Source organism: Gadus chalcogrammus, chromosome 23 (genome assembly GCF_026213295.1).
Source record: "Gadus chalcogrammus isolate NIFS_2021 chromosome 23, NIFS_Gcha_1.0, whole genome shotgun sequence".
In the NCBI taxonomy this organism is placed as follows: domain Eukaryota; kingdom Metazoa; phylum Chordata; class Actinopteri; order Gadiformes; family Gadidae; genus Gadus; species Gadus chalcogrammus.
In genome coordinates this window covers 1,065,659-1,089,617 of record NC_079434.1, presented here as the reverse complement: position 1 = coordinate 1,089,617, position 23,959 = coordinate 1,065,659, and the positions used below count along the sequence as shown (strand labels likewise).

At 43.2% G+C, this 23,959-nt stretch overlaps 1 protein-coding gene across 5 annotated transcripts in view; it reads right to left on the bottom strand.

The window, feature by feature from the left end:
* si:ch211-161h7.4 (titin) overlaps window positions 1-23,959 on the bottom strand; it is a 51,113-nt gene that overhangs the window by 5,205 nt on the left and 21,949 nt on the right. For all 5 annotated transcript variants that reach the window (XM_056583655.1, XM_056583654.1, XM_056583653.1 and 2 more), the window contains one exon: window positions 3,052-3,142. In XM_056583655.1, the coding sequence (XP_056439630.1) occupies window positions 3,052-3,142 (91 nt within the window). The remainder of the gene's footprint in view (window positions 1-3,051; window positions 3,143-23,959) is intronic.

Genomic DNA, 23,959 nt, shown 5'->3' with positions numbered 1-23,959 from the left:
GAGAAGACGGAGCTCTCCTCTCCTCTCCATTCATATGCTTTACTACCAAGTGTGAGTTGACCTGGATATGAAGTGTCCGAAGCGCAAAATAATATAACATTAGTTTTTTAAAGAGATAAGACGGAGCTCTCCTCTCCCCTCCTCTCCGTTTATATGCTTTACTCACTAGTGTGTGAATTGACCTGGATATGAAGCGTCCATAGCGCAAAATAATATAACATTTATTTTTTAAAGAGATAAGTTGAAGCTCTCCTCTCCGCTCAGTAGTTGCGGCATATAGGCGGCCTATATTCACTTAGCAAGTGCATATTAGGGGAAACACTGGACCAACATCGACACAAACAAACACAAAAAGACAACAGACCTAGGGGGTATTCCATCAAAGTCGCTAACGAAAGCAGCGCTTAGTTGATTAAGCCCGGTTAGAACTAACGCCAACTTCCACTTGAGGCTAAATCTGTTCCATCAACCCAGTTCAGCTTGCTCAGGTTAGTTCAAGCCAGGCTTACGTTATCGTGGATTACGCTCGCTCACAAGATATGTAACCAGCCAAGAACCGTGAATGTCGAATCATGGATCAAATGTCCGAAAAGGACCGAGCAAAATCTTTTTCAGCGGCGAACAGAAGCTGCTTGTGGAGGTCTATGAGGAGCATAGAATAACTCAAAAAGGGAACACCGTAACCATTAATAAAAACAGGGAGGCCGCCTGGCAATAAAATCGCAGATCTTTTGAATGAATAAGTAGTGTTAAGCGTAACACAATTCAATGTAATATTGACCGCATATTTGTAATCAGCGTTTCATGCCATTTATTTCCCATTTCTTTGAATATTCTAAATTGACTGACCATAGTATTTTTCTTGGCTGCCTGCCGAGAAACTCACCTGAATGGAATTTATGTGGCTGCAATTTCCCATGCAGCAGTGCAAGTTATATTTGGGTTCTAGGGATATTGTAAGACATATTTATTATATAAAAAGTCAATTGTTTAATTTCTTCTTTATATCAGAGAAATTGCCTAATTTCTCTGATATAAAGAAAATTACAAAACACCGCTCAAGTAAGCTGGACAGTTAGCCTGACACCGACCAGGTTCATTTAAGGCAGTGGTTCTCAACCTTTTTTGAGCAAACGCCCCCCTGACCTTACCCTGATCCTCTGGCGCCCCCCCCCTCCAATAAAAAAATAAAAATAAACTAACAACCCCACTCACACTCGTGTTATATTGCTTAAAGTTGTCAGTGCATCGTTTTTCATTGATCACTAATAGCAGTGAATGCCCTCCAAGTCGGTTTTGGTGCAAAAAAATATTAATGAATGTTCATGACATGGAGAGGGGGAGGGGAGAGGGGGGAGAGAGAGAGAGAGAATGCATTCATTCATTCATTCACCGTGACCGCAGTGCGGGCACTCCCGCGACTCCCGGCTGCCACTTCTCCCGTCGTGCCGCGGCACCCTGCGGCCCGGGCACCATGACCTTGGGCACTGCGACCACTCCCACGTCTCCCGCGACTCCCGCAATGCCACTCCACGAAACAGATCGCACGCAGAGGCCTAACAAGGCCTATATATTTTGTATTTGAAATGCAACAGCCTTTTCGTGGAGACTACGCTCAGAGCAGCTGGAACTGAACAAGAGGAAGAAGTAAAACGGGCTATGAAACAAATTTTGATATTTTTTTCTTGCTATCGGCCATGTTTGATTGTGTTGTGTTGGTTATTGACCTGTTAACCCGCGAACTTGGGTTATGTTTATCAGCGTTACTATAGAGATCATGACGATACCTGTATTATCAATGTTCCACTGCGCATAGACAGTAAAAAAGTAGCTGAGACGGTAGCGGGGTTAGAAACCAATAAATGAAAATAGGCTATTCATTTCAGGTAGCCTATTTCACCAAAAATAATAATAATAATAAAAAAAAAGTTTAAAACCCCCCCCGAAAATTGGAATCACGTTCCCAGCACCCCCCTAGGTTGTGCGAACACACAGGAACAAAAAAAATCCTTTCTTGAGGATTTTTTTATTTAGGAACAATTTCAATAGCGTTGCCATTATTGACTCTAGAGCCCAAAAACGTTTTCCATGTAGGCATGGGCTCTTTGTGGTCTTACTGCAACCTTTAGTTTTGAAAAATATATCGCAACTTATTTTTAAGGAATTTATTTTTAAAGAAATGTCAATAAACATTTTTCTTTAGCAACAATTTCGGTACCGCCCCCGTTGAGAAACCATGATTTAAGGCAAGCCCACACCGGACCGAAAATCAGAGTCGGTGAGAAAATCGGCGTTGGTAACATGAGTCTATTTGGTGTGGTCGCTCAAATCGGCCACGTCGGCTTTCATTTCAGCCGATTCAACATGTGTAATCGGCCATTCTAGTCGGTCATTCTTTTACCATTCTGATTGGTGGAGGGCTAGCAGCTTGACTAGCAAATCAGTGAAGCCCGGAAGTGAGGATGGTAAACATACCAGATAAAAAGTGTAATCGAAGAAGATGTCGACACACGCTCTCAACGCATTGTTTGGCATCGTTTTATTGTTGACCTTGGATTGAATAATGTGGATCGAAGAGCTCGAGAAACAATTCATCGCCATGGTGGAGGATAGACCGTCGCTGTGCTCTGTGTTTTGGTCTAGAGAGGACCTGCTATTTCCGGTTTTCGTGTTTTTTGGCCCACAATACAGATTATCGCCGCTTGTTGTTTTGGAGATATTACATCTTGCGCAACCGCGGAACGTACGGTTGCGCAAGTTGATGGATCAGGTCAGCCTGAGCCTCTCCGAACCTCTGCTAGACCATTCTATATTGCAAACAAAAATTTATAATGCAATATATTGCAATTTCATATTGCAAAATAGTGCAATCTATTTTATAATTTTGTTTTGCTTGCACAAGTACAGGGAGAACACTGAATGGAATACGGCCTCACTGGAAAGCGGTGATAGGAAAAACTTGTGTGTGGTGGGCTGCCAAAGTCCAGTTTATCCACACTGATGGCTGGAGCTGCAACCAGGAGGTGATCATGCAGGAGACAAGACACTTACCACATGGGACCACGAAGGATTGGCCGCCCTTGTAGCGGAAGTCCACCGCGTTCAGGGTCAGAAGCACATGGCTGGTCGACACGTAGAAGACCTGGAAAACACACAACAGAAATGTTGACAAGGGGCCAGAATTCAGATCAACAACCGAAATGCAAACAAAGAGTTATAATTTGAACGGTAATTAATGTTCTCCACTGAGGCCATTTTAAAACTTCTGCTACGGACCGTAATGTTATGCTGATTCTGCCACTGAAGAATTTCAACAGCAGCTGCAATCCAAGCATAAAAACCAGGGGGTTCCTGACCAAAGAATCCTGAAAACAACTATAAAGAGATGTCAGCGGACCAAACCAACTACAAAGAGAGGTCTGTAGACCAAACCAACTTTAAAGAGGTCTGCACACCATCATCAGCTACAAAGAGAGGTCTGCAGACCAAACCAAATACAGAGAGGTCTGTAGACCAAACCAACTACAGAGAGGTCTGTAGACCAAACCAACTACAGAGAGGTCTGTAGACCAAACCAACTACAGAGAGGTCTGCAAGCCACACCAACTACAAAGAGGTCTGCTGACGAAACCAACTACAGAGAGGTCTGTAGACGAAATCAACCAGAGAGAGGTCTGCAGACCACACCAACTACAGAGCGGTTTGCAGACCAAACCAACTACAAAGAGAGGTCTGCAGACCAAACCAACTTCGAAGAGGTCTGCACGCCATCATCAACTACAAAGAGAAGTCTGCAGACCAAACCAACTACCGAGAGGTCTGTAGACCAAACCAACTACAGAGGTCTTCAAACCAAACCAACTACAAAGAGGTCTGCAGACCAAACCAACTACACAGAGGTCTGCAGACCAAACCAACTACAGAGGTCTGTAGACCAAACCAACTACAGAGAGGTCTGCAAACTAAACCAACTACAGAGAGGTCTGCAGACCAAACCAACTTCGAAGAGGTCTGCACGCCATCATCAACTACAAAGAGAGGTCTGTAGACCAAACCAACTACAGAGAGGTCTGTAGACCAAACCTACTACAAAGAGGTCTGCAGACTAAACCAAATACACAGAGCTCTTCAAACCAAACCAACTACAAAGAGGTCTGCAGACCAAACCAACTACAAAGAGGTCTGCAGACCAAACCAACTACACAGAGGTCTGCAGACCAAACCAACTACAGAGGTCTGCAGACCAAACCAACTACAGAGGTCTGTAGACCAAACCAACTACAGAGAGGTCTGCAAACCAAACCAACTACAGAGAAGTCTGCAAACCAAACCAACTACAAAGAGGTCTGAAAACCAAACCAACTACAAAGAGGTCTGAAAACCAAACCAACTACAAAGAGGTCTGCAAACCAACTACAAAGCGGTTTGCAGACAAAAACAACTGCTAAGAGAGGTCTGCAGACCAAACCAACTACAAAGAGGTCTGCAGACGAAACCAACTACAGAGAGGTCTGTAGACCAAACCAACTACTAAGAGAGGTCTGCAGACCAAAACCAACTACAGAGAGGTCTGCAGACCAAAATAACTAGAGAGGTCTGTAGACGAACCATCTCCAAAGAGGTTTGTAGACCAAACCAACTCTAAAGAGGTCTGCAGACCAAACCAAAAGCAAAGTGGTCTGTAGACCACACAACTAAAAAGAGGTCTGCATGCGTGTACCACCTAGAGATCTTGGCCCCCATGGCATTTCATCCAGAGACTTAAACAGCCTGGCTACCCAGCTGGCTCCTGAGACATTTTTATTACATCACTGACCCAGATGACTGGACCTCCTGCAATGATCCCTCTGAATTTGCCTTAAAGGCGGGAGGTGTCATGGTGTATGGTAAACTACCTATCCCTGAACGTCAGCACGTCAAAAGAGATGATGGGTTATATCAATAAAGGAACAAGGAGTCACTCCCTGATCTCAATTCATGGTAGAGGACCTCAGCTGCTTCAGTTTCCTATGGATGCAGCTCTCAGGCGACCTACCCTGGACCCACAATACAGAGGCCTCCTGAAGAAAAAAACGCCACTGCTCTCTAAGGGCTTAGGAAGATGGGGCTTGAGCACACTAACACTTAGGAACTCATACCGCAGCATCATTGAATGCGTACTGACCGGAGTCATCCAAGTCTGGGGCGGCAACAGAACAGCCCAGGACAGGGAGGCTATCCAGAGTCATTGCCAGTGAAAAGCAAACAAACCACCCCAGCGGCATCTCGCCTTCCCAGTTTCTAGGACAGCTTCTTCCCCAGGTGCAGCAGTCTTCTGCAGAAGCTCACCTGCCCCATTGTTAGACTAGTTTCCCCATACCCTTGCATATCCACTCCACCCCTTCAACAACTTTACTCTGCCATGCCCACTTACGAAGACTGTCAATAGGACAGTAGCACAGACAATGACTATTCTCTGCCACGCCCACTTACTAAGGCCCAATCCCAATTCACCCCTTGGCCCTACCCCACACTTTTGAGTGAGCCCTCGCTTTTGAATGGGAATTCTTCCCCTACAAGACCCAGTTACGTCAGTAGTCGTCTATGAAGTTAACGTAAATACACGCAATGAGTTTGTGGCGGTTGTTTTGAGTTTCACAATACCGGCTTCATTAACAAAGAAGCCGGTCTTTGTATTAAAACTTATTTTGGCGGTTACGAATCTGAGAAATGTGAAGAAAAATTGGGAAAAAGTCCTGTTCTCGGATTCAATATAACAGGTGGTCCTACTGGAGTTGTCAGTTCCCTGGGAGGATCGCATGGAAGAAGCCAATGAGTAAGCATGCCAGGCATGCCAACTTAGTGGAGGTGTGCCGCCACGGGGGGTGGCGTGCCCGGTGTGTGCCATTAGAGGTGGGCTGTAGAGGAATCGCAGCGCGATCTCGCTGCAAAGCAAACCGCCTGCTTGGAATCACAGGTGCATGCAAGAGAAAGGCCTCGAAGAACACCACAGAGACAGCGGAGAAGGCCTTTAGATTGCTGTGGATCAAGAGGGGCGATCTGTGGGTACAAGCTACTGAGACACAAGTAGAGACTTTATCAATCTCGGCTGGGTCGCCTGGGTGAGGGTGTATGATGTTGAAAGACCCGAAACACCCAATGACCCCAGGTTCCATCACTGATGATGTGTCTAAGTGAATCAATAGATGTATATTAAACCAGATACAAATATTATTTATGCTCAAAATCTTTATTTTGCATCATACATTGTACCAAAAGATATTATATAAAACCAGAATAAACATAACTTGAGGTAGTGTGCGATCAATGTGTAAATATCATCCAAACAAAAAACTAATTTAATGGAACTAATATTGCATGTTACAAAAAGGCATTAACAATCACATTTTAATGATACAGTAACTTTTTCAGAGGGGGCCAAAAAACGGTCGGTTTTAGACCATCAGCGGCTGCTTCATCTTTCTTTCTTCCGGCGCGAAGAAACATAAGGGCCAACGTGGGCCAGTGCCACTATGATTGACAGCTGGCCCACCCTATTGGAAGTGCCGGGAATTAACTTGGATTCAAGGAACGAAGAAAAATAGCCCATATTATCATGTCATACAAAGTTGCGTGAGAACTATTTTGTTTCAATAAAGTATCATATGTTACACATATTTACAGTAAAGCTTACTTTGTTCATTTAATATTCTGCGCTTAATTTTGATTGGGTAAAGCTATGTAGGTGTGTGTGTGTGCGTCCGTATACTGTGTCCACATCGCTGGAACTTCCAGCTATTCTGTATTAAAAAAAAACAGTTTGTGTCATTATTTAAGAAACCAAGATTTGAATTTACCCCTACAGAAAGGATCAATGCCGACAACGATGACTCAGTCTCGTTGTCTTAAACCTTGCCCACAACCAACTCCAGTCCTTGTTGTTCAGCTCTCTTAATGCCTCAGAGTGCGAGTAGTACTCCAGACCCTTCTGCTAGTCAGTCCAGGGGTCCGCCTGCCGACCTGTCTACCCAGTCCAGTCCTAGCCCCAGCCCTCTCTGAGTCAGACCTATCCACATCCAGCACACATGCATGGAATTGTAAAGCCCTGAAATGTTTTTTGAACTCAACAGCCTGGTCAGAAGTTCTTCTGTTATGTTTGGTTATTTTGAGTAGTACCTTCTTAAGAATCAATGTTTTGGGTTCAGGCAGTACAGGCCGTGTTGTTTTTGTAAGATGTTTACAAAGCGCTCGCAACCTTTTGTTAATATTTAGCACAGGCTACTTTCTGTGGTTCTCTTCTCCATGGCGTTGACTAGCTACTTCACAAGTCTATGTTCGATATTAAAAATCACATGCATGTATGTTGCGCCTTAAATCCCCCCTGGGGATGAATTAATTAATCGCCTAATCAGGGATGAAATCATGTGTTTAATTTTGGGACAATTGCTTTACTGCCTATATTTGAATCAAAAAAATTGAATGTCCAAAATAGGGGCACACCCTACTTCACCAAAGTCCACCCTATTGAACAATCCACGCTACGCTACTTCCCTAGGGGTTGTTGGGCTAAGGGCTACCATTGCAAAAGAGGTGTCTGAGGTGGAGGGGTGGGCTCTGTGGTGGCAGCGGCCTCAACGATGTCCTGAAATAAAACATTACATATGATAAGGAATTATATGGCAGAACTGGCTGATATGGCCATATGTTTAAGTAAGTTTAAGCGTCTTAGAGTACCATATTAAGCGCTATATAAATTGTATTTATTATTATTATGTTATGGACAATATATTATAACTGATAGATGGATGGATAGATAGATAGATCTATCTATGATAATAAATGAAATAAGACTCATTCTCCAGGCTACATAGCATTTTTAAAACAATAACTATTGCATTACTTGGCAAGTGATCATAGCTAATCTTCAAATCTGGAGTCCCTAGAACATGGAACATGTTCAAGTTTCCTGAACATGTGCAAGTTTCACAGCATCAATCGACATGCCATCAAAAGGGGGAAATGGGACATGGTAATATGACCAGTACTGTCATGAACTGTCATCAATGTTTACATATGTCCAGTACTGTCATGCACTATCAATGTTTTAAAGTTCGCTAGCTAGCAAGTTCCCTAGCTAGAGCCATGCATACTAGCGATTTTGTGGTTATGCTTGTTATAAAGAAAAAGTCTAAAATACATTGAAACAGAATAATGATAATGCGATGGTCATCATTATTTTTTATATGTTTATAACGAAGAAACACTTACACTTGTGGTTTTCGATCCTGTCGCATCTCTCGCTGCCTGATTTCTTGATTTTCTGTTTTCTTGCAAGGTATTGTGGACATTTCTCACAACCCTCGCTTTTGAGTGTGCCTCTCGAAATTCGTACATTCATGGGCTAGTTAGCCCTTCCTTTAGCCCTACCCCTCAATGAAATTACTATTTGAACAGCCCTACCCTACTCCTAGCCCTTAATCCAACCCCGAGCAAAAGTGCGGGTTTGGACCGAGGGCTACGGCCAAGGGCTGAATTGGGATTGGGCCTAAGACTCTCAAAAGGACTGTAGCAAGGACAATGGCTGCGTTTCAGAACGCCTGCATTTGAACGCATGCATGCACAAGACTTGATAAGTTCCGCCGGAACTAGTCGGAAACACGTCAAGCTCCCACCACGTCAAGTCGGACACAGGTGCACTTCTAGTAGTTTGAACAAAGAAGATGGCCCACCCAGTAGCGCTTGCTTTCTGCGCCAGCACTGTTCTCTTCTAGCGGGGCTTCATCGCACTACACTAACGCCAACCGTATTCTAGGAAGGTGTTTAGGTAAATAAGTAATCACAATGGAGGTCAACTTTTTTGCAGCCAAGGGATTTTGTCGTATCATTGAAAACAGTCTGAAACCCCTTTCCGTCATTAAAAATTAATTTAAGTGACGAAGTGAATGTTCACCAAGTCGTCTAATTTAATAAGCATAGTTTGGGAGAGGGCACACCTCTTTGAAAAGAGTTCCACGTGGTTATTCCAACCAACCAGGGCAGGAGTCGGCAACTAAGTTTGGCCATAGTTAATCGTGTTTGTAGCCTACACTCAAACTCAAACTCATTCTTGCATGCGGTTTTCCTCATTCATAAAAAAATTAAAACATTCGGGAATATGCAAATTATTCTAAAGAGGGGAAGCCCCGCCTTCCCCAGTGAACCAAGAAAGCCCGCAACGTGACGAACGGGGGATTTTACCCCCTCGGTTTTACACAGGAAACTTGAGATAAGACGGTGAAATCGCCAGGCGTGCCAAGCCTTGACCGATCCGGCTTGGCAGTGTAGAAAGGCCTTATGCTGGAGAACGGGCAGTAGTGCGTACCTAAAAACTCTTACACCACACACGGCGGGTGCTGATTGACTACACACACGCACACATACACAAACCATGTCGGGTGCTGAGTGACTGCGCACACACACACAAACCTCCGTTCCTAGCCTACTCACCGTTAGAAGAGCTGTAGGCGAAGTAGCCTCATCAGAGACTCTACTTGCATTAAACAGCAAAGTCTCAGAGCTCGGCGTCTTCAATCTTTTGTGGACTTTTGTCAACAGCTCCTGCCTTTCTCTACGTGCAGTATCACACAAATACGTAAAGTCGGGTCGCCATGGTTGTTGTATAAAGGCCTATAAAGGGGGGTTCTGTTTAATTTAAAGGGGCCTATCATGCTTTTCCGTTTTTTCCTTCACCTATTGCGCTTTACATATGTTTTGGGGTATATAAATGGTTGGCAAAGTTACAATACCATAACATTCCCACAAGGGGGAGTAAATTAGTACCGCAAATCACTTTTACCGAGCTGCATAGAAACGGCTCGTTGGGGTTCTCTCCGCGGCTTTCTTTTACTTCCGGTGCATGGTGACGTAAGCATATACTTTTGCTGGGAGTCAATGTTGCTGCGTTCCTGGACACGCTGGGGTTGGGGGGAATGGATCAGAATGGAGACACACACACAGAGACAGAGACAGAGAAAGAAAGAAAGAAAGAAAGAAAGAAAGAAAGAAAGAAAGAAAGAAAGAAAGAAAGATCTTTGTTTGGACACCACCAATTGATCTTCAAGGCATTTCTGCAGTGGACTGTATGTAAAAATCGAGTTCAACATCTGACCTATGGAGGGCAGTACTACGCTGATCAGCGTCTAAACTGCCGGAATCAGTCAGAAGAATAGTTAGATTTCGCTGCTCCCAGCAAGCTTTTGTTAACAATGGTTAGAAAGTGTTTTCTTGGTTGTGAAGGGACCTCTCCCTTGTATGATTTGCCAAAGGCAGAGCCTTCACGTGGCCGTTGGCTAGATTTTCTGTGTCGCCTCCACTTCACGGATGATTGCTCAGCAACCTGCGTTTGTTCAGCACTGGATTTGCGAAACTGCTAGCTCTTAGGGAAGATGCTGTTCCAACACTGTGTGGCCCAATGGATGAAGATGTCTCTCAACATGTAAGTAAACCGATAGTGAAAATAACAAAAGTGGCTGTGTTGTGTGTGTAAGCTTAATGTTAGTTGGGGTATTTACTCTACCATTTCCTACCATAAAATAATCCATTATGTAGCTAGCTGCTAGTCTTGTCGCGAGGCTGGTTAATCTTCCACATTTTTCACGGGATGTCAAACTACAATTCTAAACTGTCTGTAAAATGAGAGCTAGCATTAGCTATGTGAGGTGTTACTATTAGGTGGGTTAAATGGTCACAGTTTCAGATGTTGTTAGTTTGTACTGTGTAAATTCATTTTCGTCGTGATTTATGTGTGATAATTTTAGCAGGACTGCAGTGCCCATTATCGCCCCTTCCAAACCGTCGGATGCCAGACTGACACGCCTCAGAGGGGAGCGTGTCTATGTTCCCCGGGTCCTATGTTCCCCGGGTCCTATGTTCCCCTCTTTGTATGAGACTGGGGAACATAGGACCCTTTTTCTAAAAAAGGGTCCTATGTTCCCCGCTTTTCCCAAAAAGGGTCCCATGTTCCCATAGGCGTCGATTACACCGGGGACACGTCCCCACCAGATTTCGTCAAGAATCATTTTGTACCCACCACTTTAAAAAAAAAAAATAATAATAATAAATTGAGTTTAATTATTATGGATTATTACACGGGTCTTCTCAATACTGTGGAATGCTCCGTTCACTTGCATGGGCTCTTCACAACTTTGCGGGGAATGCTAGATATAAATTGACCGCTGTCAAGGAAAACAAAGGACCTTTTGCCTATAAAGACGTCTTTGGTATCACTCCTCAAGTAGTCCGGCTTTTCAACCCCAGCGTCTTCGGTTGCTAAGCGACGTCAACCTCTTTGGCAGACTATTTCTCTGCTGATCAACACTACGAATGCTGGTAACAAATAAATTGTAAGAATGACTTCAACCGCACCATGTGAAGTCATTTTTTCGTTTTGGCACGTAGCCGTGTAATAAACGGGATAATGTATAGAACGTCGCCGGTCGAAATTAAGCCCCTTCAGTGGGAAGCAATTATCCTCGCTGCGCATCGGTGTCCTGTTCGCCCTTTCGGGGCTTATTTTCCCGATAATGACCGGCATTCTATACATTATCCCTTCCTTGTTACATGGCTCTTCTCAATGCTGTAGACTACATTCGTATTCGGTTGCTAAGCGACGTCAACGACTTTGGCGAATTATTTCTCTGCTGATCAACGCTACGAATTATAACAAATACATTGGAAAAAGACACACTGTGTGAAGATATCTTTCGATTTGGCAAGTAGCCATTACTAATAATACCAATACTCTTTGGCTGGGATGATGAGGCATCAGACAATGAAGTCATTTTAGCCTGAAAACATAGGTAAATGTAAATGTAAATGGACTGCATTTATATAGCGCTTTTCTAACCATTGGCCACTCAAAGCGCTTTACAATATTGCCTCACATTCACCATTCACGCACCGACGGCGGAGTCAACCATGCAAGGCGACAGCCAGCTCGTCGGGAGCTAACAGTCAGGGTTAGGTGCCTTGCTCAAGGACACCTCGAACCAACAACCTTCAGGTTACCAGCCAACCCGCTCTACCTCCTGAGCTACTGCCGCCCCGTAAGAAGCACCAGAGCAGGTTGCTAGTACCATGGAGAGTATCAGAACGATAACCTGTTTAACTAAATGGATGTGGTAGGCTACACCACGGGATGCATCTGCAGACCACTGCCACATAAATAAAGGTAAGACGCAATATTTATTGCTTAAGATTTGCTGGTGCTGTGGCGAGGTCTTTTGTGTTTTTTGCACTCAAGTGGTCGGCTGTTTTAACTTGCAATTGATAGTCGGTGGAGTCAGTCTCTTGTTGACACAAAGTGACATTTGGTCATTCTTGCTTTGCTTGAATTTTGGAATAATTGTGGGGGGGGGGTTCATGGTCAGTTTTGGTCAGAATGCCTGATGTAGGCTAGTTTTGATGGAATGCGTGTTGTGAATTGAGAACAGCCAGCACCTGATGTGATACAGCGTTCAGCTGTGCAACAAATATTTTTTTCTTTTTCAATCTTGACGACTTTTGTAGTGCTGTGTGTAGCCATGAATGCCCTTCTGAACTTAAACACGCAGTTAAATTCCTTTCCTAGCTCCTCCTGTTTAGGTTTTTAGCTTAGCCATATCATGTCACGTTGTCAACATTGGATACATGGAGCAGAACATAGTGGGTCATATGTCCGATGCTTTTTGAAAACGTTTGCTCCATAAAACGTGCCAGACAGATTTTGTATACATTCTATTCCTTAGTAATTAGCTACATGGTTATGCCGTCTTTCAGAACCTTTCATTACCGGCACTAAAGAGAGAAGAAAAATAGTGCATCCTCATTGTACCCAGCACTTCTAAAAATGCACTTCCGAATGCGTCTCTGTCCCCAGCACATTTCCAACCAAACTGACGCCCATGTATGTTTACCTGATATGTATGTGACCGGGGAACATAGGACCCTTTTTCAAAAAAAGGGTTCTATTTTCCCCGGTCTGTTACTTTTTCCACCATTACTGCCAAATTCCGGCCGAGATAACTACCATTGCATGTCTTTACCTTTTGAGGAAGAGGGAGAGACGTCGGAGAACCTGACACAGTCTATTCATACGCCGGTAAACAAACCCCGAGAAGCCCAATCCCTACGAGAGCTCCCCGCGCTACGGCCATCCGGAGGCGCACCGAGCTTTTGGCCGTGATATTATACAATTATATTATATACCATTATATAAAGAGCTCCAGGAGCCGCAAACGGCAACTATCACTTTCTCCTCCATGCTGCAGTTCACCCCGGACTGCACTGCACTGAGTTGGCCGGTTGAACGCTGATTGGCTGTTACGTTACACATGTCACTCAGTGGCCACGCTGTTGAACGGCGATTGGCTGTCATCACGCGAATGTCGCGTCAAAGTTTAAATATTTTTATTTTTTATATTGATAGATTGCGGGGTTCCCCACTTTTCCCAAAAAGGGTCCTATGCTCCCTGGTATGTATGGCTACTAGGGCTGGCCCGAATTATTTGAATATTCGAGTACTCGTTTGGAAAATTTATATTCGAAGCTTAAATCAGTATTCGGAGCTTCGTTTTTCCACGTAGGCCTACGTGACGTTACCAGAGCGAGGGAGGCAAACTATGCGTCAGCGACACCAAGCAGAGAAGCGAGAGAGGTGGAGGAAGAATAGATATCTTGTTTCCCTTTACTTTATAACACAACATTAGCCGGATCTCTGGAGGAAAAGTAATACTTAAAACCTTAGCTTAGTTGTTTGTTTACGTTCGCTTGTACAGCCCCGCGCCAATCAACTGTGACTGGCTTGCTGCAGAGCGTGAGCGTCTTGGGAATACCCGGTCAATATAATGGATAAAATATGGACACATAAGACAATCAATATTCGGTATTTGTTATGGATTTGTACAAATTCCCTGAAAAGATGCACATTCCAGGATGAATTTAAAAGCTCCCATAAGGGCTGAGATGGCAGAGAACAGCTGATTTGGAACGGAGCAACAGCTGTTCGCTTTCACGGGGAAAAACTAAGGAACTTCAACCAACTTAGGCCTACTAATTAACGTTCAAAAGCTATTAAATCTTCAACAAAATATGCAGAGTATTCGAATATTCGCTCGGAAAAACCAGCGAGTATTCGAAGCCTGAAAAATGGCATTCGGGCCAGCCCTAATGGCTATAGGGGAACATAGGACCCTTTTTGGGAAAAACGGGGAACATAGGACCCGGGGAACATAGGACCCGGGGAACATAGGGATGACCCCCCTCAGAGTATATCGACGGGAACCCAAACAAACTCGCCGGTGGGAATGCATTCTGTGGGAATACAAAGTCCCTGAAGTCGACATCAGTCGGCACACAGTTGTCCATGGGATCGCTAAAGGCACACGTAAGAAGCAAAGGTATGTAGCCACCAGGGATGGAAATGAACACCCGCCACACGCCATTTGCGGGTGGATTTGTATGGTGGCGGGTGAATTGTGTCACTTCACCCGCCACTGTGGCGGGTAATACTTTCCAGTCAGGTCCGATCAAATTTGCATATCTAATACATTCGTTATACGGCGCTGCACAGTTCCACAACCATTACTGTCAACATCCGGGCCCCTTCTTCCTCTACGCCTCTTTTGCTGAACTGCGACTGTCAATATCCGGGATAATATCGGTAACAGGGCTCTCAAGTCTCATGCGTTCGGCGTGAGACACACGCAATTCAACCCATGCACACACGCCACACGTAGGGTAACCAGACGTCCTCTTTTGCCCGGACATGCCCTCTTTTTGACACACTTTTAAAAAATGTGTGCCGGAATTTCAAAATCGTCCGGGATTTTATTAAAGCCTCACATATGTTCACATTGAATTTGAGTTGCGTTTCTCTGGGTCGTTCACAAACTAGTTAGGCTACGCCCTCCCCTACTCAGTTCTGTTCGCTTCGCATTGGTGGAAGTGAGTAGGGGGAGTGGTTAAGTAGAGCCTTCAGATTGGACGGTTTGACCTACTCAGTTACCGTCGTGTTTTGTATTTATTATTTTACCATTATTGTTTTATAGGGACAAACATTAACAAATTTCTCCTACAGGGGATTGATAAAGTTCTATCTATTGAACAGAAAGAAACACTTGGTCATACTTTACACACTTTACCACAGCATTGGCCTACTGAATGCCACAGATATATTTTCAGCATTGGACTGAATGCCACACATATTTTCTTCTGAATATTAGTGTTAAGGGCATATAATGCTTACTATCATACGTTAGTTACCATGTCTGTGTGGACACATTTGTATGCAGTCACATGTAAATACAAAAAAACAAATGTTCCTATTGACTTATGATGGTGTAGCCATGCATGTTGTTTTATTATTAATATGTCAATTCGTTTTTATTGAAAATACTTTGTATAGATGAATTATCCCCAAACTTGTCATCGTAACACCAACTGATGTGTATGAAAAACACTTGTCTTATCTATTGTTACCATTATATTGTTTAAAATGTACGCATATATTAAAAAATATATAGCGTATAAAAAGTGGCTGGTAAAAAAGATGAGTGGCTGGTAGATTTTTAAATCTACCTGCCACAGTGGCTGGTGGGCAAAAAAGTTAATTTCCATCTCTGGTAGCCACTGAGTTTTTAGTGTCTTAGTATGCAATCCATAGGCCTGTCACGATAACAAATTTTTCTGGGCGATTAATTGCCCCAGAAATTATTGCGATAAGCGATAATATTGCCGTTTTTCAACTAATATAATGATAAAGTACACCCTTTCGAAGATCAATAAACTTTTATTTTTAAAGAACACTGGAACTGGAGGTCTGGAAGACATTTAAAATAACCAGAATAAATTAACAAAACAACCAAAGACAATCTATTATTAGCAAAAAATGCTCTTGAATAAAAACCAAACACCACCAAAAACAATAAATTGAAACACTAAATAAAAAGGATGTAAACGCGATTGCGCTTCAAAAAATAATAAACACGTGCCAGGGCTCCGCCTCCCACACAGACCATGCAACAAGTGACTGACACTTGACGAGGGGGTTTACTCGTTGTGCCCTGTAATTATGAGCCGGAGCCCGATTTCAACTATGGAGCGTGAGATTGGCCGGAGAATCGGAGCAGCGGGGGCGGTATTGCGTTCGCTTAACCGCACCGTTGTTACGAAAAGAGAGAGCTAGCCGCAAGGCAAAGCTCTCGATCTACCGGTCGATCTTCGTTCCTATCCTCACCTATGGTCATGAGGGTTGGGTGATGATCGAAAGGATGAGATCGCGGGTACAAGCGGCCGAGATGAGTTTTCTCAGAAGGGTGGCTGGCGTCTGCCTTACTGTACGTCCACACCAGAAGCGAATTGAGCGACCAAATCGCCGGAAGTCATTCACTTTCTATGGGCAAGAGCGACCAAAGCGACCAGCGGCCAAAGCGACCAGCGGCCAAAGTTGAGCGACCAGGTGCCCAGTGGGCATCTGGCAAGGATGCCCACTTTTTTTGTACGTTTTCCCGTTGGCCGAGACGGAGTCATGGGACGGAGTCAAATAACTTCACATGGTGTGTCTTTTTACAAGTTATTCGTTAGCAGCATTCGTAGTGTTGATCAGCAGAGAAATAGTCCGCCAAAGACGTTGACGTTGCTTAGCAACCGAAGACACTAGGGTTGACAAGTTACCGGACTACTACTCTATACATTTTCCCAGTCAAAGAAAACCATACAATCGAAATGAAGTTTGACTCCAACTGGAGCAGATATATTTGAGAACAACATATAATAAAACCAAACTGTAAAAACACAGCTAAAAACTACAATCACTAGGGATAAAGATATATGATTGAAATTTGCGTGGTCTCCCCTTCTATGTGGCGTACCTAGAGCCAGTACGTTACAATATACATATATATATATATTAGGGGTGAAACGGATCAGTGTGTCCACGGTTCGGTTCAGATAACCGTTTTGGGCCTCGGTTTCGGATACGGTTCGGATTAGGATCATGTCCGTGGTAGTAAAAAGGCGGACTTTTTTTTGACGGAGGGTTTGGGGGAGAAACACAAAAATTAATGAGACCCACAGGCTATTTGCAATGTGTTAATTGACTGCAATCAGACAACTTGCAAGGCTTTTTTGTGCAATAAATGTTCCCCTAAATGCATTTGAAAACATGGTGCACTGACACATGTAAGGGATAACGGCCGACGAGGCTTAGAACTCTGGCGACGAGCGCAGCATGAAGCCAGAGTTGCCTCTACCTGTCCATTATTTCCATCGAACCGGTCGACCTCGAAGGCCGTTATCCCGCTTATCACCCGTTTGTATTTATCTCCCGTATATTTAGAATATAATTGTATCAATTACTTTCTTTAAATTTAGGAATCGTGCGCTTGAACTTCAGAAAACAACCTATTACAGCTACCTCATTGGCTCGGGCAGCACTGGAGAGAATGCATTCCGCTGGGTCCTAAACACCCTTTTGTATCGGACGTAGGCTACAGTCGGCAAAATACGCTACATAAGGCAATGCCTTCATGAAACCGAAATCCGCGGATCTCCAGAATGCTCCGAACTGTGGTAAACGAACCGAACGGATTCGGATACAATTCGAATCCGCTGCAGGCCTAATGTATATATATATATACATATATATATAAACAGAGGTGGGGGGGCTGACGCTGGAGCAGGAGCAGTGGATGAAGGTGGCTCATAATCAGCATCATCATCGCTGTGGAACCCAAGAAGAAGAAAGAAAATAATGTAACTTCAAACAGACAAGTAACAATATGTTGGGGTAACAAGACCTGTACTGGGGAAGTCAACTAACAATCCAGATTGCACCAGTTTGAGTGTGTGCATTTACTAAATTCATTGCAGTATAATAAATCAAATCCAAGTTTATTTATCACTTGCACAGCAATGTTTGGTTTGCTAGGTCCTCTCAACAATGCCACACACACACACACACACACACCACACACACACACACACACACACACACACACACACACACACACACACACACACACACACACACACACACACACACACACCAACAAACTACTATAAAAAAAAAAGGAATAAAGAGAAGAAAGGATAGAGATAGTGTCAAATATAATATTGAATGATAATGATTGCAAATAATATCATAAATATAAATATAAGGCAAGGAATACCGGTAGTGAGTGTTTGGAATGAGTAGAGTGAGTAGGGTGATCGATATAGATAATATCTAATAAGGTAGATAGATCGTTAATTTGACACCAAATCAATAAGTAATCGGAAACAGAGATTACATACCTTTCCGGGGATGGAATTCGATATTCTGAATCACTGTTGTCCGTGTCCAGTTCGGGCAACAGCAAGTCACTGTCGTCAGATGACGACTCGAGAGGGACTAGAGCAGCCCCACTGTCGCTAGTGATGATACTGAATGCCTCCGCAAAAGTGTAGGTCTTTCTCCTGCCTGCCATTATTTATTTTAAAATAATAACAAATAGAAGAAAAACGCAAGAAAATACAAAATAACTAGCTAACTAGAAATGCAAACGTTTAAATAAGCGTGTAGTAGGAGCGTATATCTCTATCTAGCCGGAGTGTCTGAAGAGTGTTCAGAAAGTTCTCGGCGCTTCTTGCGCGAATTATGCTGTCCTTCCAGTCAAACCCGGGAAGATATCTTGGGTATCCATTGGTCAATTTGGATGATTGACCCCTCTAACAAACCGTCAGAGCCAATAGAGTCGAGGGACAGTCAAATCAATGGACCCAAATCCATGTAAAAAAACACATTTCGCCAATCAAAAGTATCACATTGTATAACGTTTTGTATTTGTTTATTTATTTTGCTCTTCTTTGGCTGCTAGTTCAGTGAGTTGTCGTCGTAGAGTGATGACCGTTATATCATTGGAATCTGTGAAGCCTCAGCTTTCATAGGACATATAGTTTGTGTGGCTGGCATGACGGAGCGAAATCGGCGGCGGCCAGTATGAGCGCATGCACGTTTTGCGTGTTTTGCTATGGGCTCATTTAGTTGCTTGGCGTTAGAATTGTGTTTTGTTTAGGTAAAAATGGTTATCATGGGCTTTTAGCCGAGCTTCTTCCCGTTACGTGGGTATGCACCATGGATATGTTGGAGCATGGTGGTGATGTTTACAGCTGTTTACAGCACACGTTGGCGCAGCTGCCCCCGCCCCCGCGGGCATTCGGGTTTAAGAGGTTAAAAGAGAAAATTGTCACTTTACTGTTGTTAAATTTGTTCACATAGTGTTACTTTTGTATATACGTCCTATTCTGTTCAGATAGTATTTTTATTTTTTTGACTGTAGTATACGTGCTATCAAAATTATTTTTGTGCTACTGAATTTTTTCGCTTGCTAGCACCAGTGCTACCATTTTCAAAAGTAAGCGTACAGCCCTGCATACGTTCATTTATCACATAATTACTTTCTACTAACAATTCGATAAAAACATCTGCTAAATAACTTCATAACCAAATAGGATATGATTTATATTTGCAAATGGCTTCTTGTATGTGTGATGGGTAACAAAGGTTTACTCTGCAGTGTTACTCCAATACCAAGGAAAAAACAACAGCTAAATTATTATTTCCAGTTTCTAATACGATTTGTTTCTGTTATTTGTAGCCATGCACACAGGTGTCTCCGGTCAGTGCAGACTTCGGAAAAAACGCTAATTTGCCAGACTCACTGCTGACTTCAACACCAATAAAGGGCCCAGGCTGGCGACCTAGCAAGAGACCACGGCTTGAGTTGGAGGGAGGGGAGGAGTGACTCCTCAAATGAATCACATAAAGAACCGCTGGACTCGGCATACAACCCTGGAGACTGTTCTTACAGAGGAAACTGACGTCTCGTAAGTTTTTAGTAATGGCTGCATCGTACTAAAAGCAGCATTGAATAGGGATTGGTAGTATGGCTTCCAGTTTTACAGTATTTCTAATATTATTCTGCCTTATGTCTTCTGCCTTATGTTAGGTATGAGACACAGCCCACACCGAATGAGGCTAAGTATATTGCCTTTGAAAGTTGCCTCAAACAGCTGTTAGAAAACTGTCCCGTGTGTAAGGGAGGCTGTGATCTTCAACAGCGAAGGATCGGTACCTAAGTGGCTTTCACTCAGCAATGTCTACACTGCAGTTACTTCAGACATTGGGAGAGTCAGCCCATGGTTGGAAATACCCCCATCGGCAACCTGCAACTTTCGGCTGCTACCTACTTCACAGGGTCCTCCTTCATCCAACTGCAAAAGGTAAACATTTTACAATTATACAAATATGTGAAACTCACTACTGGACTTTTCTTAAACACCGCTTATGTGCCTTTCATGTAAAGGTGTGTGAGGCCATGCAACTCCAGATATTTCAGTATGACACCTTCAGGAGGCATGCAAGGAATTACATGGAACCGGCTATTGTTCACAAGTGTAAGATGGATCAGCAGCATCATTTCCAGCAACAGTTGCGCCTTGGTGGGTCAGTTGCAGTGGGAGGAGATATGAGGGCGGTTCTCCAGGTTTGTAGAAATGGGAAAGTCTGACAATTGAATTAGTAGTTTACATTCTGAAACATATGTTGTCCCTTGAACGTGTGCTGTAAAGCATTCTGTAATGCATTTTTTTTTTTTAGGGCACTCAGCTAAGTTTGGCAGCTACTCATTAATGAATCTGGAGAGCAACACCATTATGGACATTCAGCTTGTTCAGGTCTTTCTCTGACATAAATATATTTGTATTATTTGAATATTACACGTGTGTGTGATTTGCAGTGTTGGGAACGTTACTTTAAAAAAGTAATTAGTTATAGTTACTCACTACTTGTTCCAAAAAGTAACTGAGTTAGTAACTGAATTACTCTATAATAAAAGTAACTAGTTACCAGGGAAAGTAACTATTTGCGTTACTTTAAAAAAAAAAAAAGAGTTACTATATGTGAAAGATTTGGATTTTTCTGAGCAGTTTTCACATGGCCTTAATGTGTTAAATGGTTGAACTGCCAATTCAAGGCCCTGATATGCTTCCAACTGAGGCACCGTCCACACTTACCCGGGTAAATCTACAAATGCATCAATATTCATCTGTTTAGTCCTTCCGTCCAAACTAAAACAGAGAATTCCGACACTGAAAACGATGCTTTTCGAAAACGATCGCTGAGGTGGATAAATGTGAAAACGCTGGGTTCGCGTTGTCGTGTGGACAGACGGAGGCTTTCAGATATGACGACGTTCGATTGCCACGACACTGCCATGACACTGCCACAAGCTTGCACTAGAGACCGAGAAGCTCATCAAAAGAATGGCAGTTGAAATGCAAATGAGGATCTCTCGGTACATTGTACTAATTTATCTCCAGAAACAACTCGAAATATTGAGTCAAAAATATTCGTTGCTCCAACGCCGTATGCGAGCGGTGTACTTAATGTTCTTAAGTGATGGTAAAAAAAAAACGGAAGACGACAGTTCAAACCGTAGCCTACTTGGAGCAGCGTTTCTGGACAAGACCGGGTCGAAAATGATTAACCAGCTGATCAACTGTAAATATCATCTGATCGCGCGCCTGTAATCTAAACAGAGAGGCGTGGCGGAGTAACGTCTCTCTGTAACTGTTTATCAAAATAATTTCAGTGTGGAACGTGGATGCAAAACATTCTGAAAACGATATGAAAACGATAGTGTGGACGGAGATCATTTTCATTGCGCATGTGCGTTTTTACATTTACCCGGGTTAGTGTGGATGGGGCCTGGATTTCAATTTGCTTGGTTGCAAAGGCTGTGGATACTACAGAAAATGCCAACTTTTCATCGGATTGCTCCGGACTCGCCATTTCTGCTGCTTCATCGAATCGGTTTGGTGTGTGCGTTTGCGTGTGTGTGGCGCGCGTGTCCGGGCTTCTGTATAAAAACACTGGCTCCGATTGGCTACCATGAAACATGACTCTGCCTTAGCCAATCATAATCGCTTATCTCGTTGTTAATCCACCCGGTCTCCTCACTAGCAGTTTGTGATAGGAGCCAGGGGTGCGTTCGGATTACGCAGTTTATTCAATCAATTCATAGTAACGCACTGAATTGTACGTACAGTAACGGTAACGGCGTTGTAACGTCGGAAATAGTAATTAGTTAGATTACCCCGTTACTGAAAAAATAACCGCGTTACGTAACGCCGTTCTTTTAAACGGCGTTATTACCAACACTGGTGATTTGTCTCTTATTTTTTTTGTTTGTGATGCCCACTCACTACCAGTGCAATGAAGTAGGCGGCAGTGACCACATGGAGAAGGAGTGACTCAAAAGATGCCTAGATCATCTGGAGGCAAACGGATTTAAGGCGGATTACATTGTTATGGACCGCCATCCACAGATCCAGAAATATCAGAGAGAACGGAACATCACGCAGTTCTATGACGTCTGGCACTTTGAGAAAGCTAAAGTGTTTCACTAATTCATAGCCTACACTTTTAGTTAGTTACTTACAAATCTTCTAGGAACATGTTTGTGTTGTGTGTTGTAAAAAGGTTTGTCTAGGAAACTGGAGAAAGCATCGCACAAAGAAGACATTCTTAAGAAATGGCTGCAGAGCATCAAGAACTAGGGCCCGACCGATTCATCGGCCTGCCAATTTAATCGGCCGATTATAGCCTTTTTGAAAATAATCGGCATCGGCCAAAAAGACGCAGATTACAACCGTTTTTTTGTTTGTTTTTTTTAAATGTTATTGCGCTTAGTAGCCTGCAGATTGCGCTCCTGCTCACCTTGCTAACTAACAACTTTAGCTGGAGTAGAAAAGAGGAGATTGAATTTTACCGTACAACATGAAAGCACGCTCGCTCAGGCAGCTGCGCGCTCACCTCACCAATGTACACAAGACGCGTTGTTTGAGCATGTTGTGCCTGTTTTTCTTTAGGTCCCAGGCCATGTTAATTTGTTATACTGTAGACTCTAACGGTGAGACCATACTGCTCAGCACGCACGTGTTAGTCACTGCTCACGAGTGCAGCACATTGGGAGTTAGTTATTTATTTTACATTTTACATTACACTCATTTTTACTGTAAATGTATTCTAAAACACTCAAAGGTTCTGCATTCAATTCACATATTCGTCAAAAGTGTTTAAAGTATATTTAAGGTATCAGAAACTACGTTTTATATGCTTTTTTTTTTTTTTTTTTTTAAACTGCCGATTAAATCGTAATCGTAATTTTTCTCTGAAAATAATCGGCATCGGCACTCAAAAATCAATATCGGTCGGGCCCTATCAAGAACCATGTGTACTGGTGCGCTACGTCATAAACCACTGGACCGGAAAAAGTGACGAAGTGGACATCGCTGCTAAATCACTTGCAAAATGTTCATGATCATGAAGACCCCCTTTTCCCCAAATGTCTGCATCCTGAACGAGCCTCGAGGGACCCCAACAAATGGCTACAACCTGGTATGTGCCAAATTAACATTACTCAGAAAATCCACAGTGCTAAAATTATGCCACTGATATTTCACCATGTGTTATTTTTTCACTCAAGGGTCAGTTGCACTTCACAACACTGAGAAACTACTGCTTAACAAACAAGTCCTGAAGGATGCAGCAAAACTCAGCCATCATCACCAGACGTCATCGCTGGAGTCATTCCACAGTCTGATACTGTGTTTTGCTCCAAAGAATGTGGTTTTTCCCTTCATTGGAATGTTGTGCAGGTAACAATTTACACCATCTCGTAATTGTGAAAGCCATTGATTGGAATGATTGTCAGGCACACTCTGTTGTTTAATGGCTGTGCTTTTTTTTTCTTTTTACTATAGGTTGTATCTAGCATCAATGCACCACAACGAAAATGCAGGGCAGGCTATTTATAGAGTTGTCTATCCCTGGAGCTTCCGCAAGTTTTTAAAGCCATTTGACATATCGCATGGGGAAGTTATCACCAGCATTTCTGAAGTTTTGATCCCAGAATGCATTATG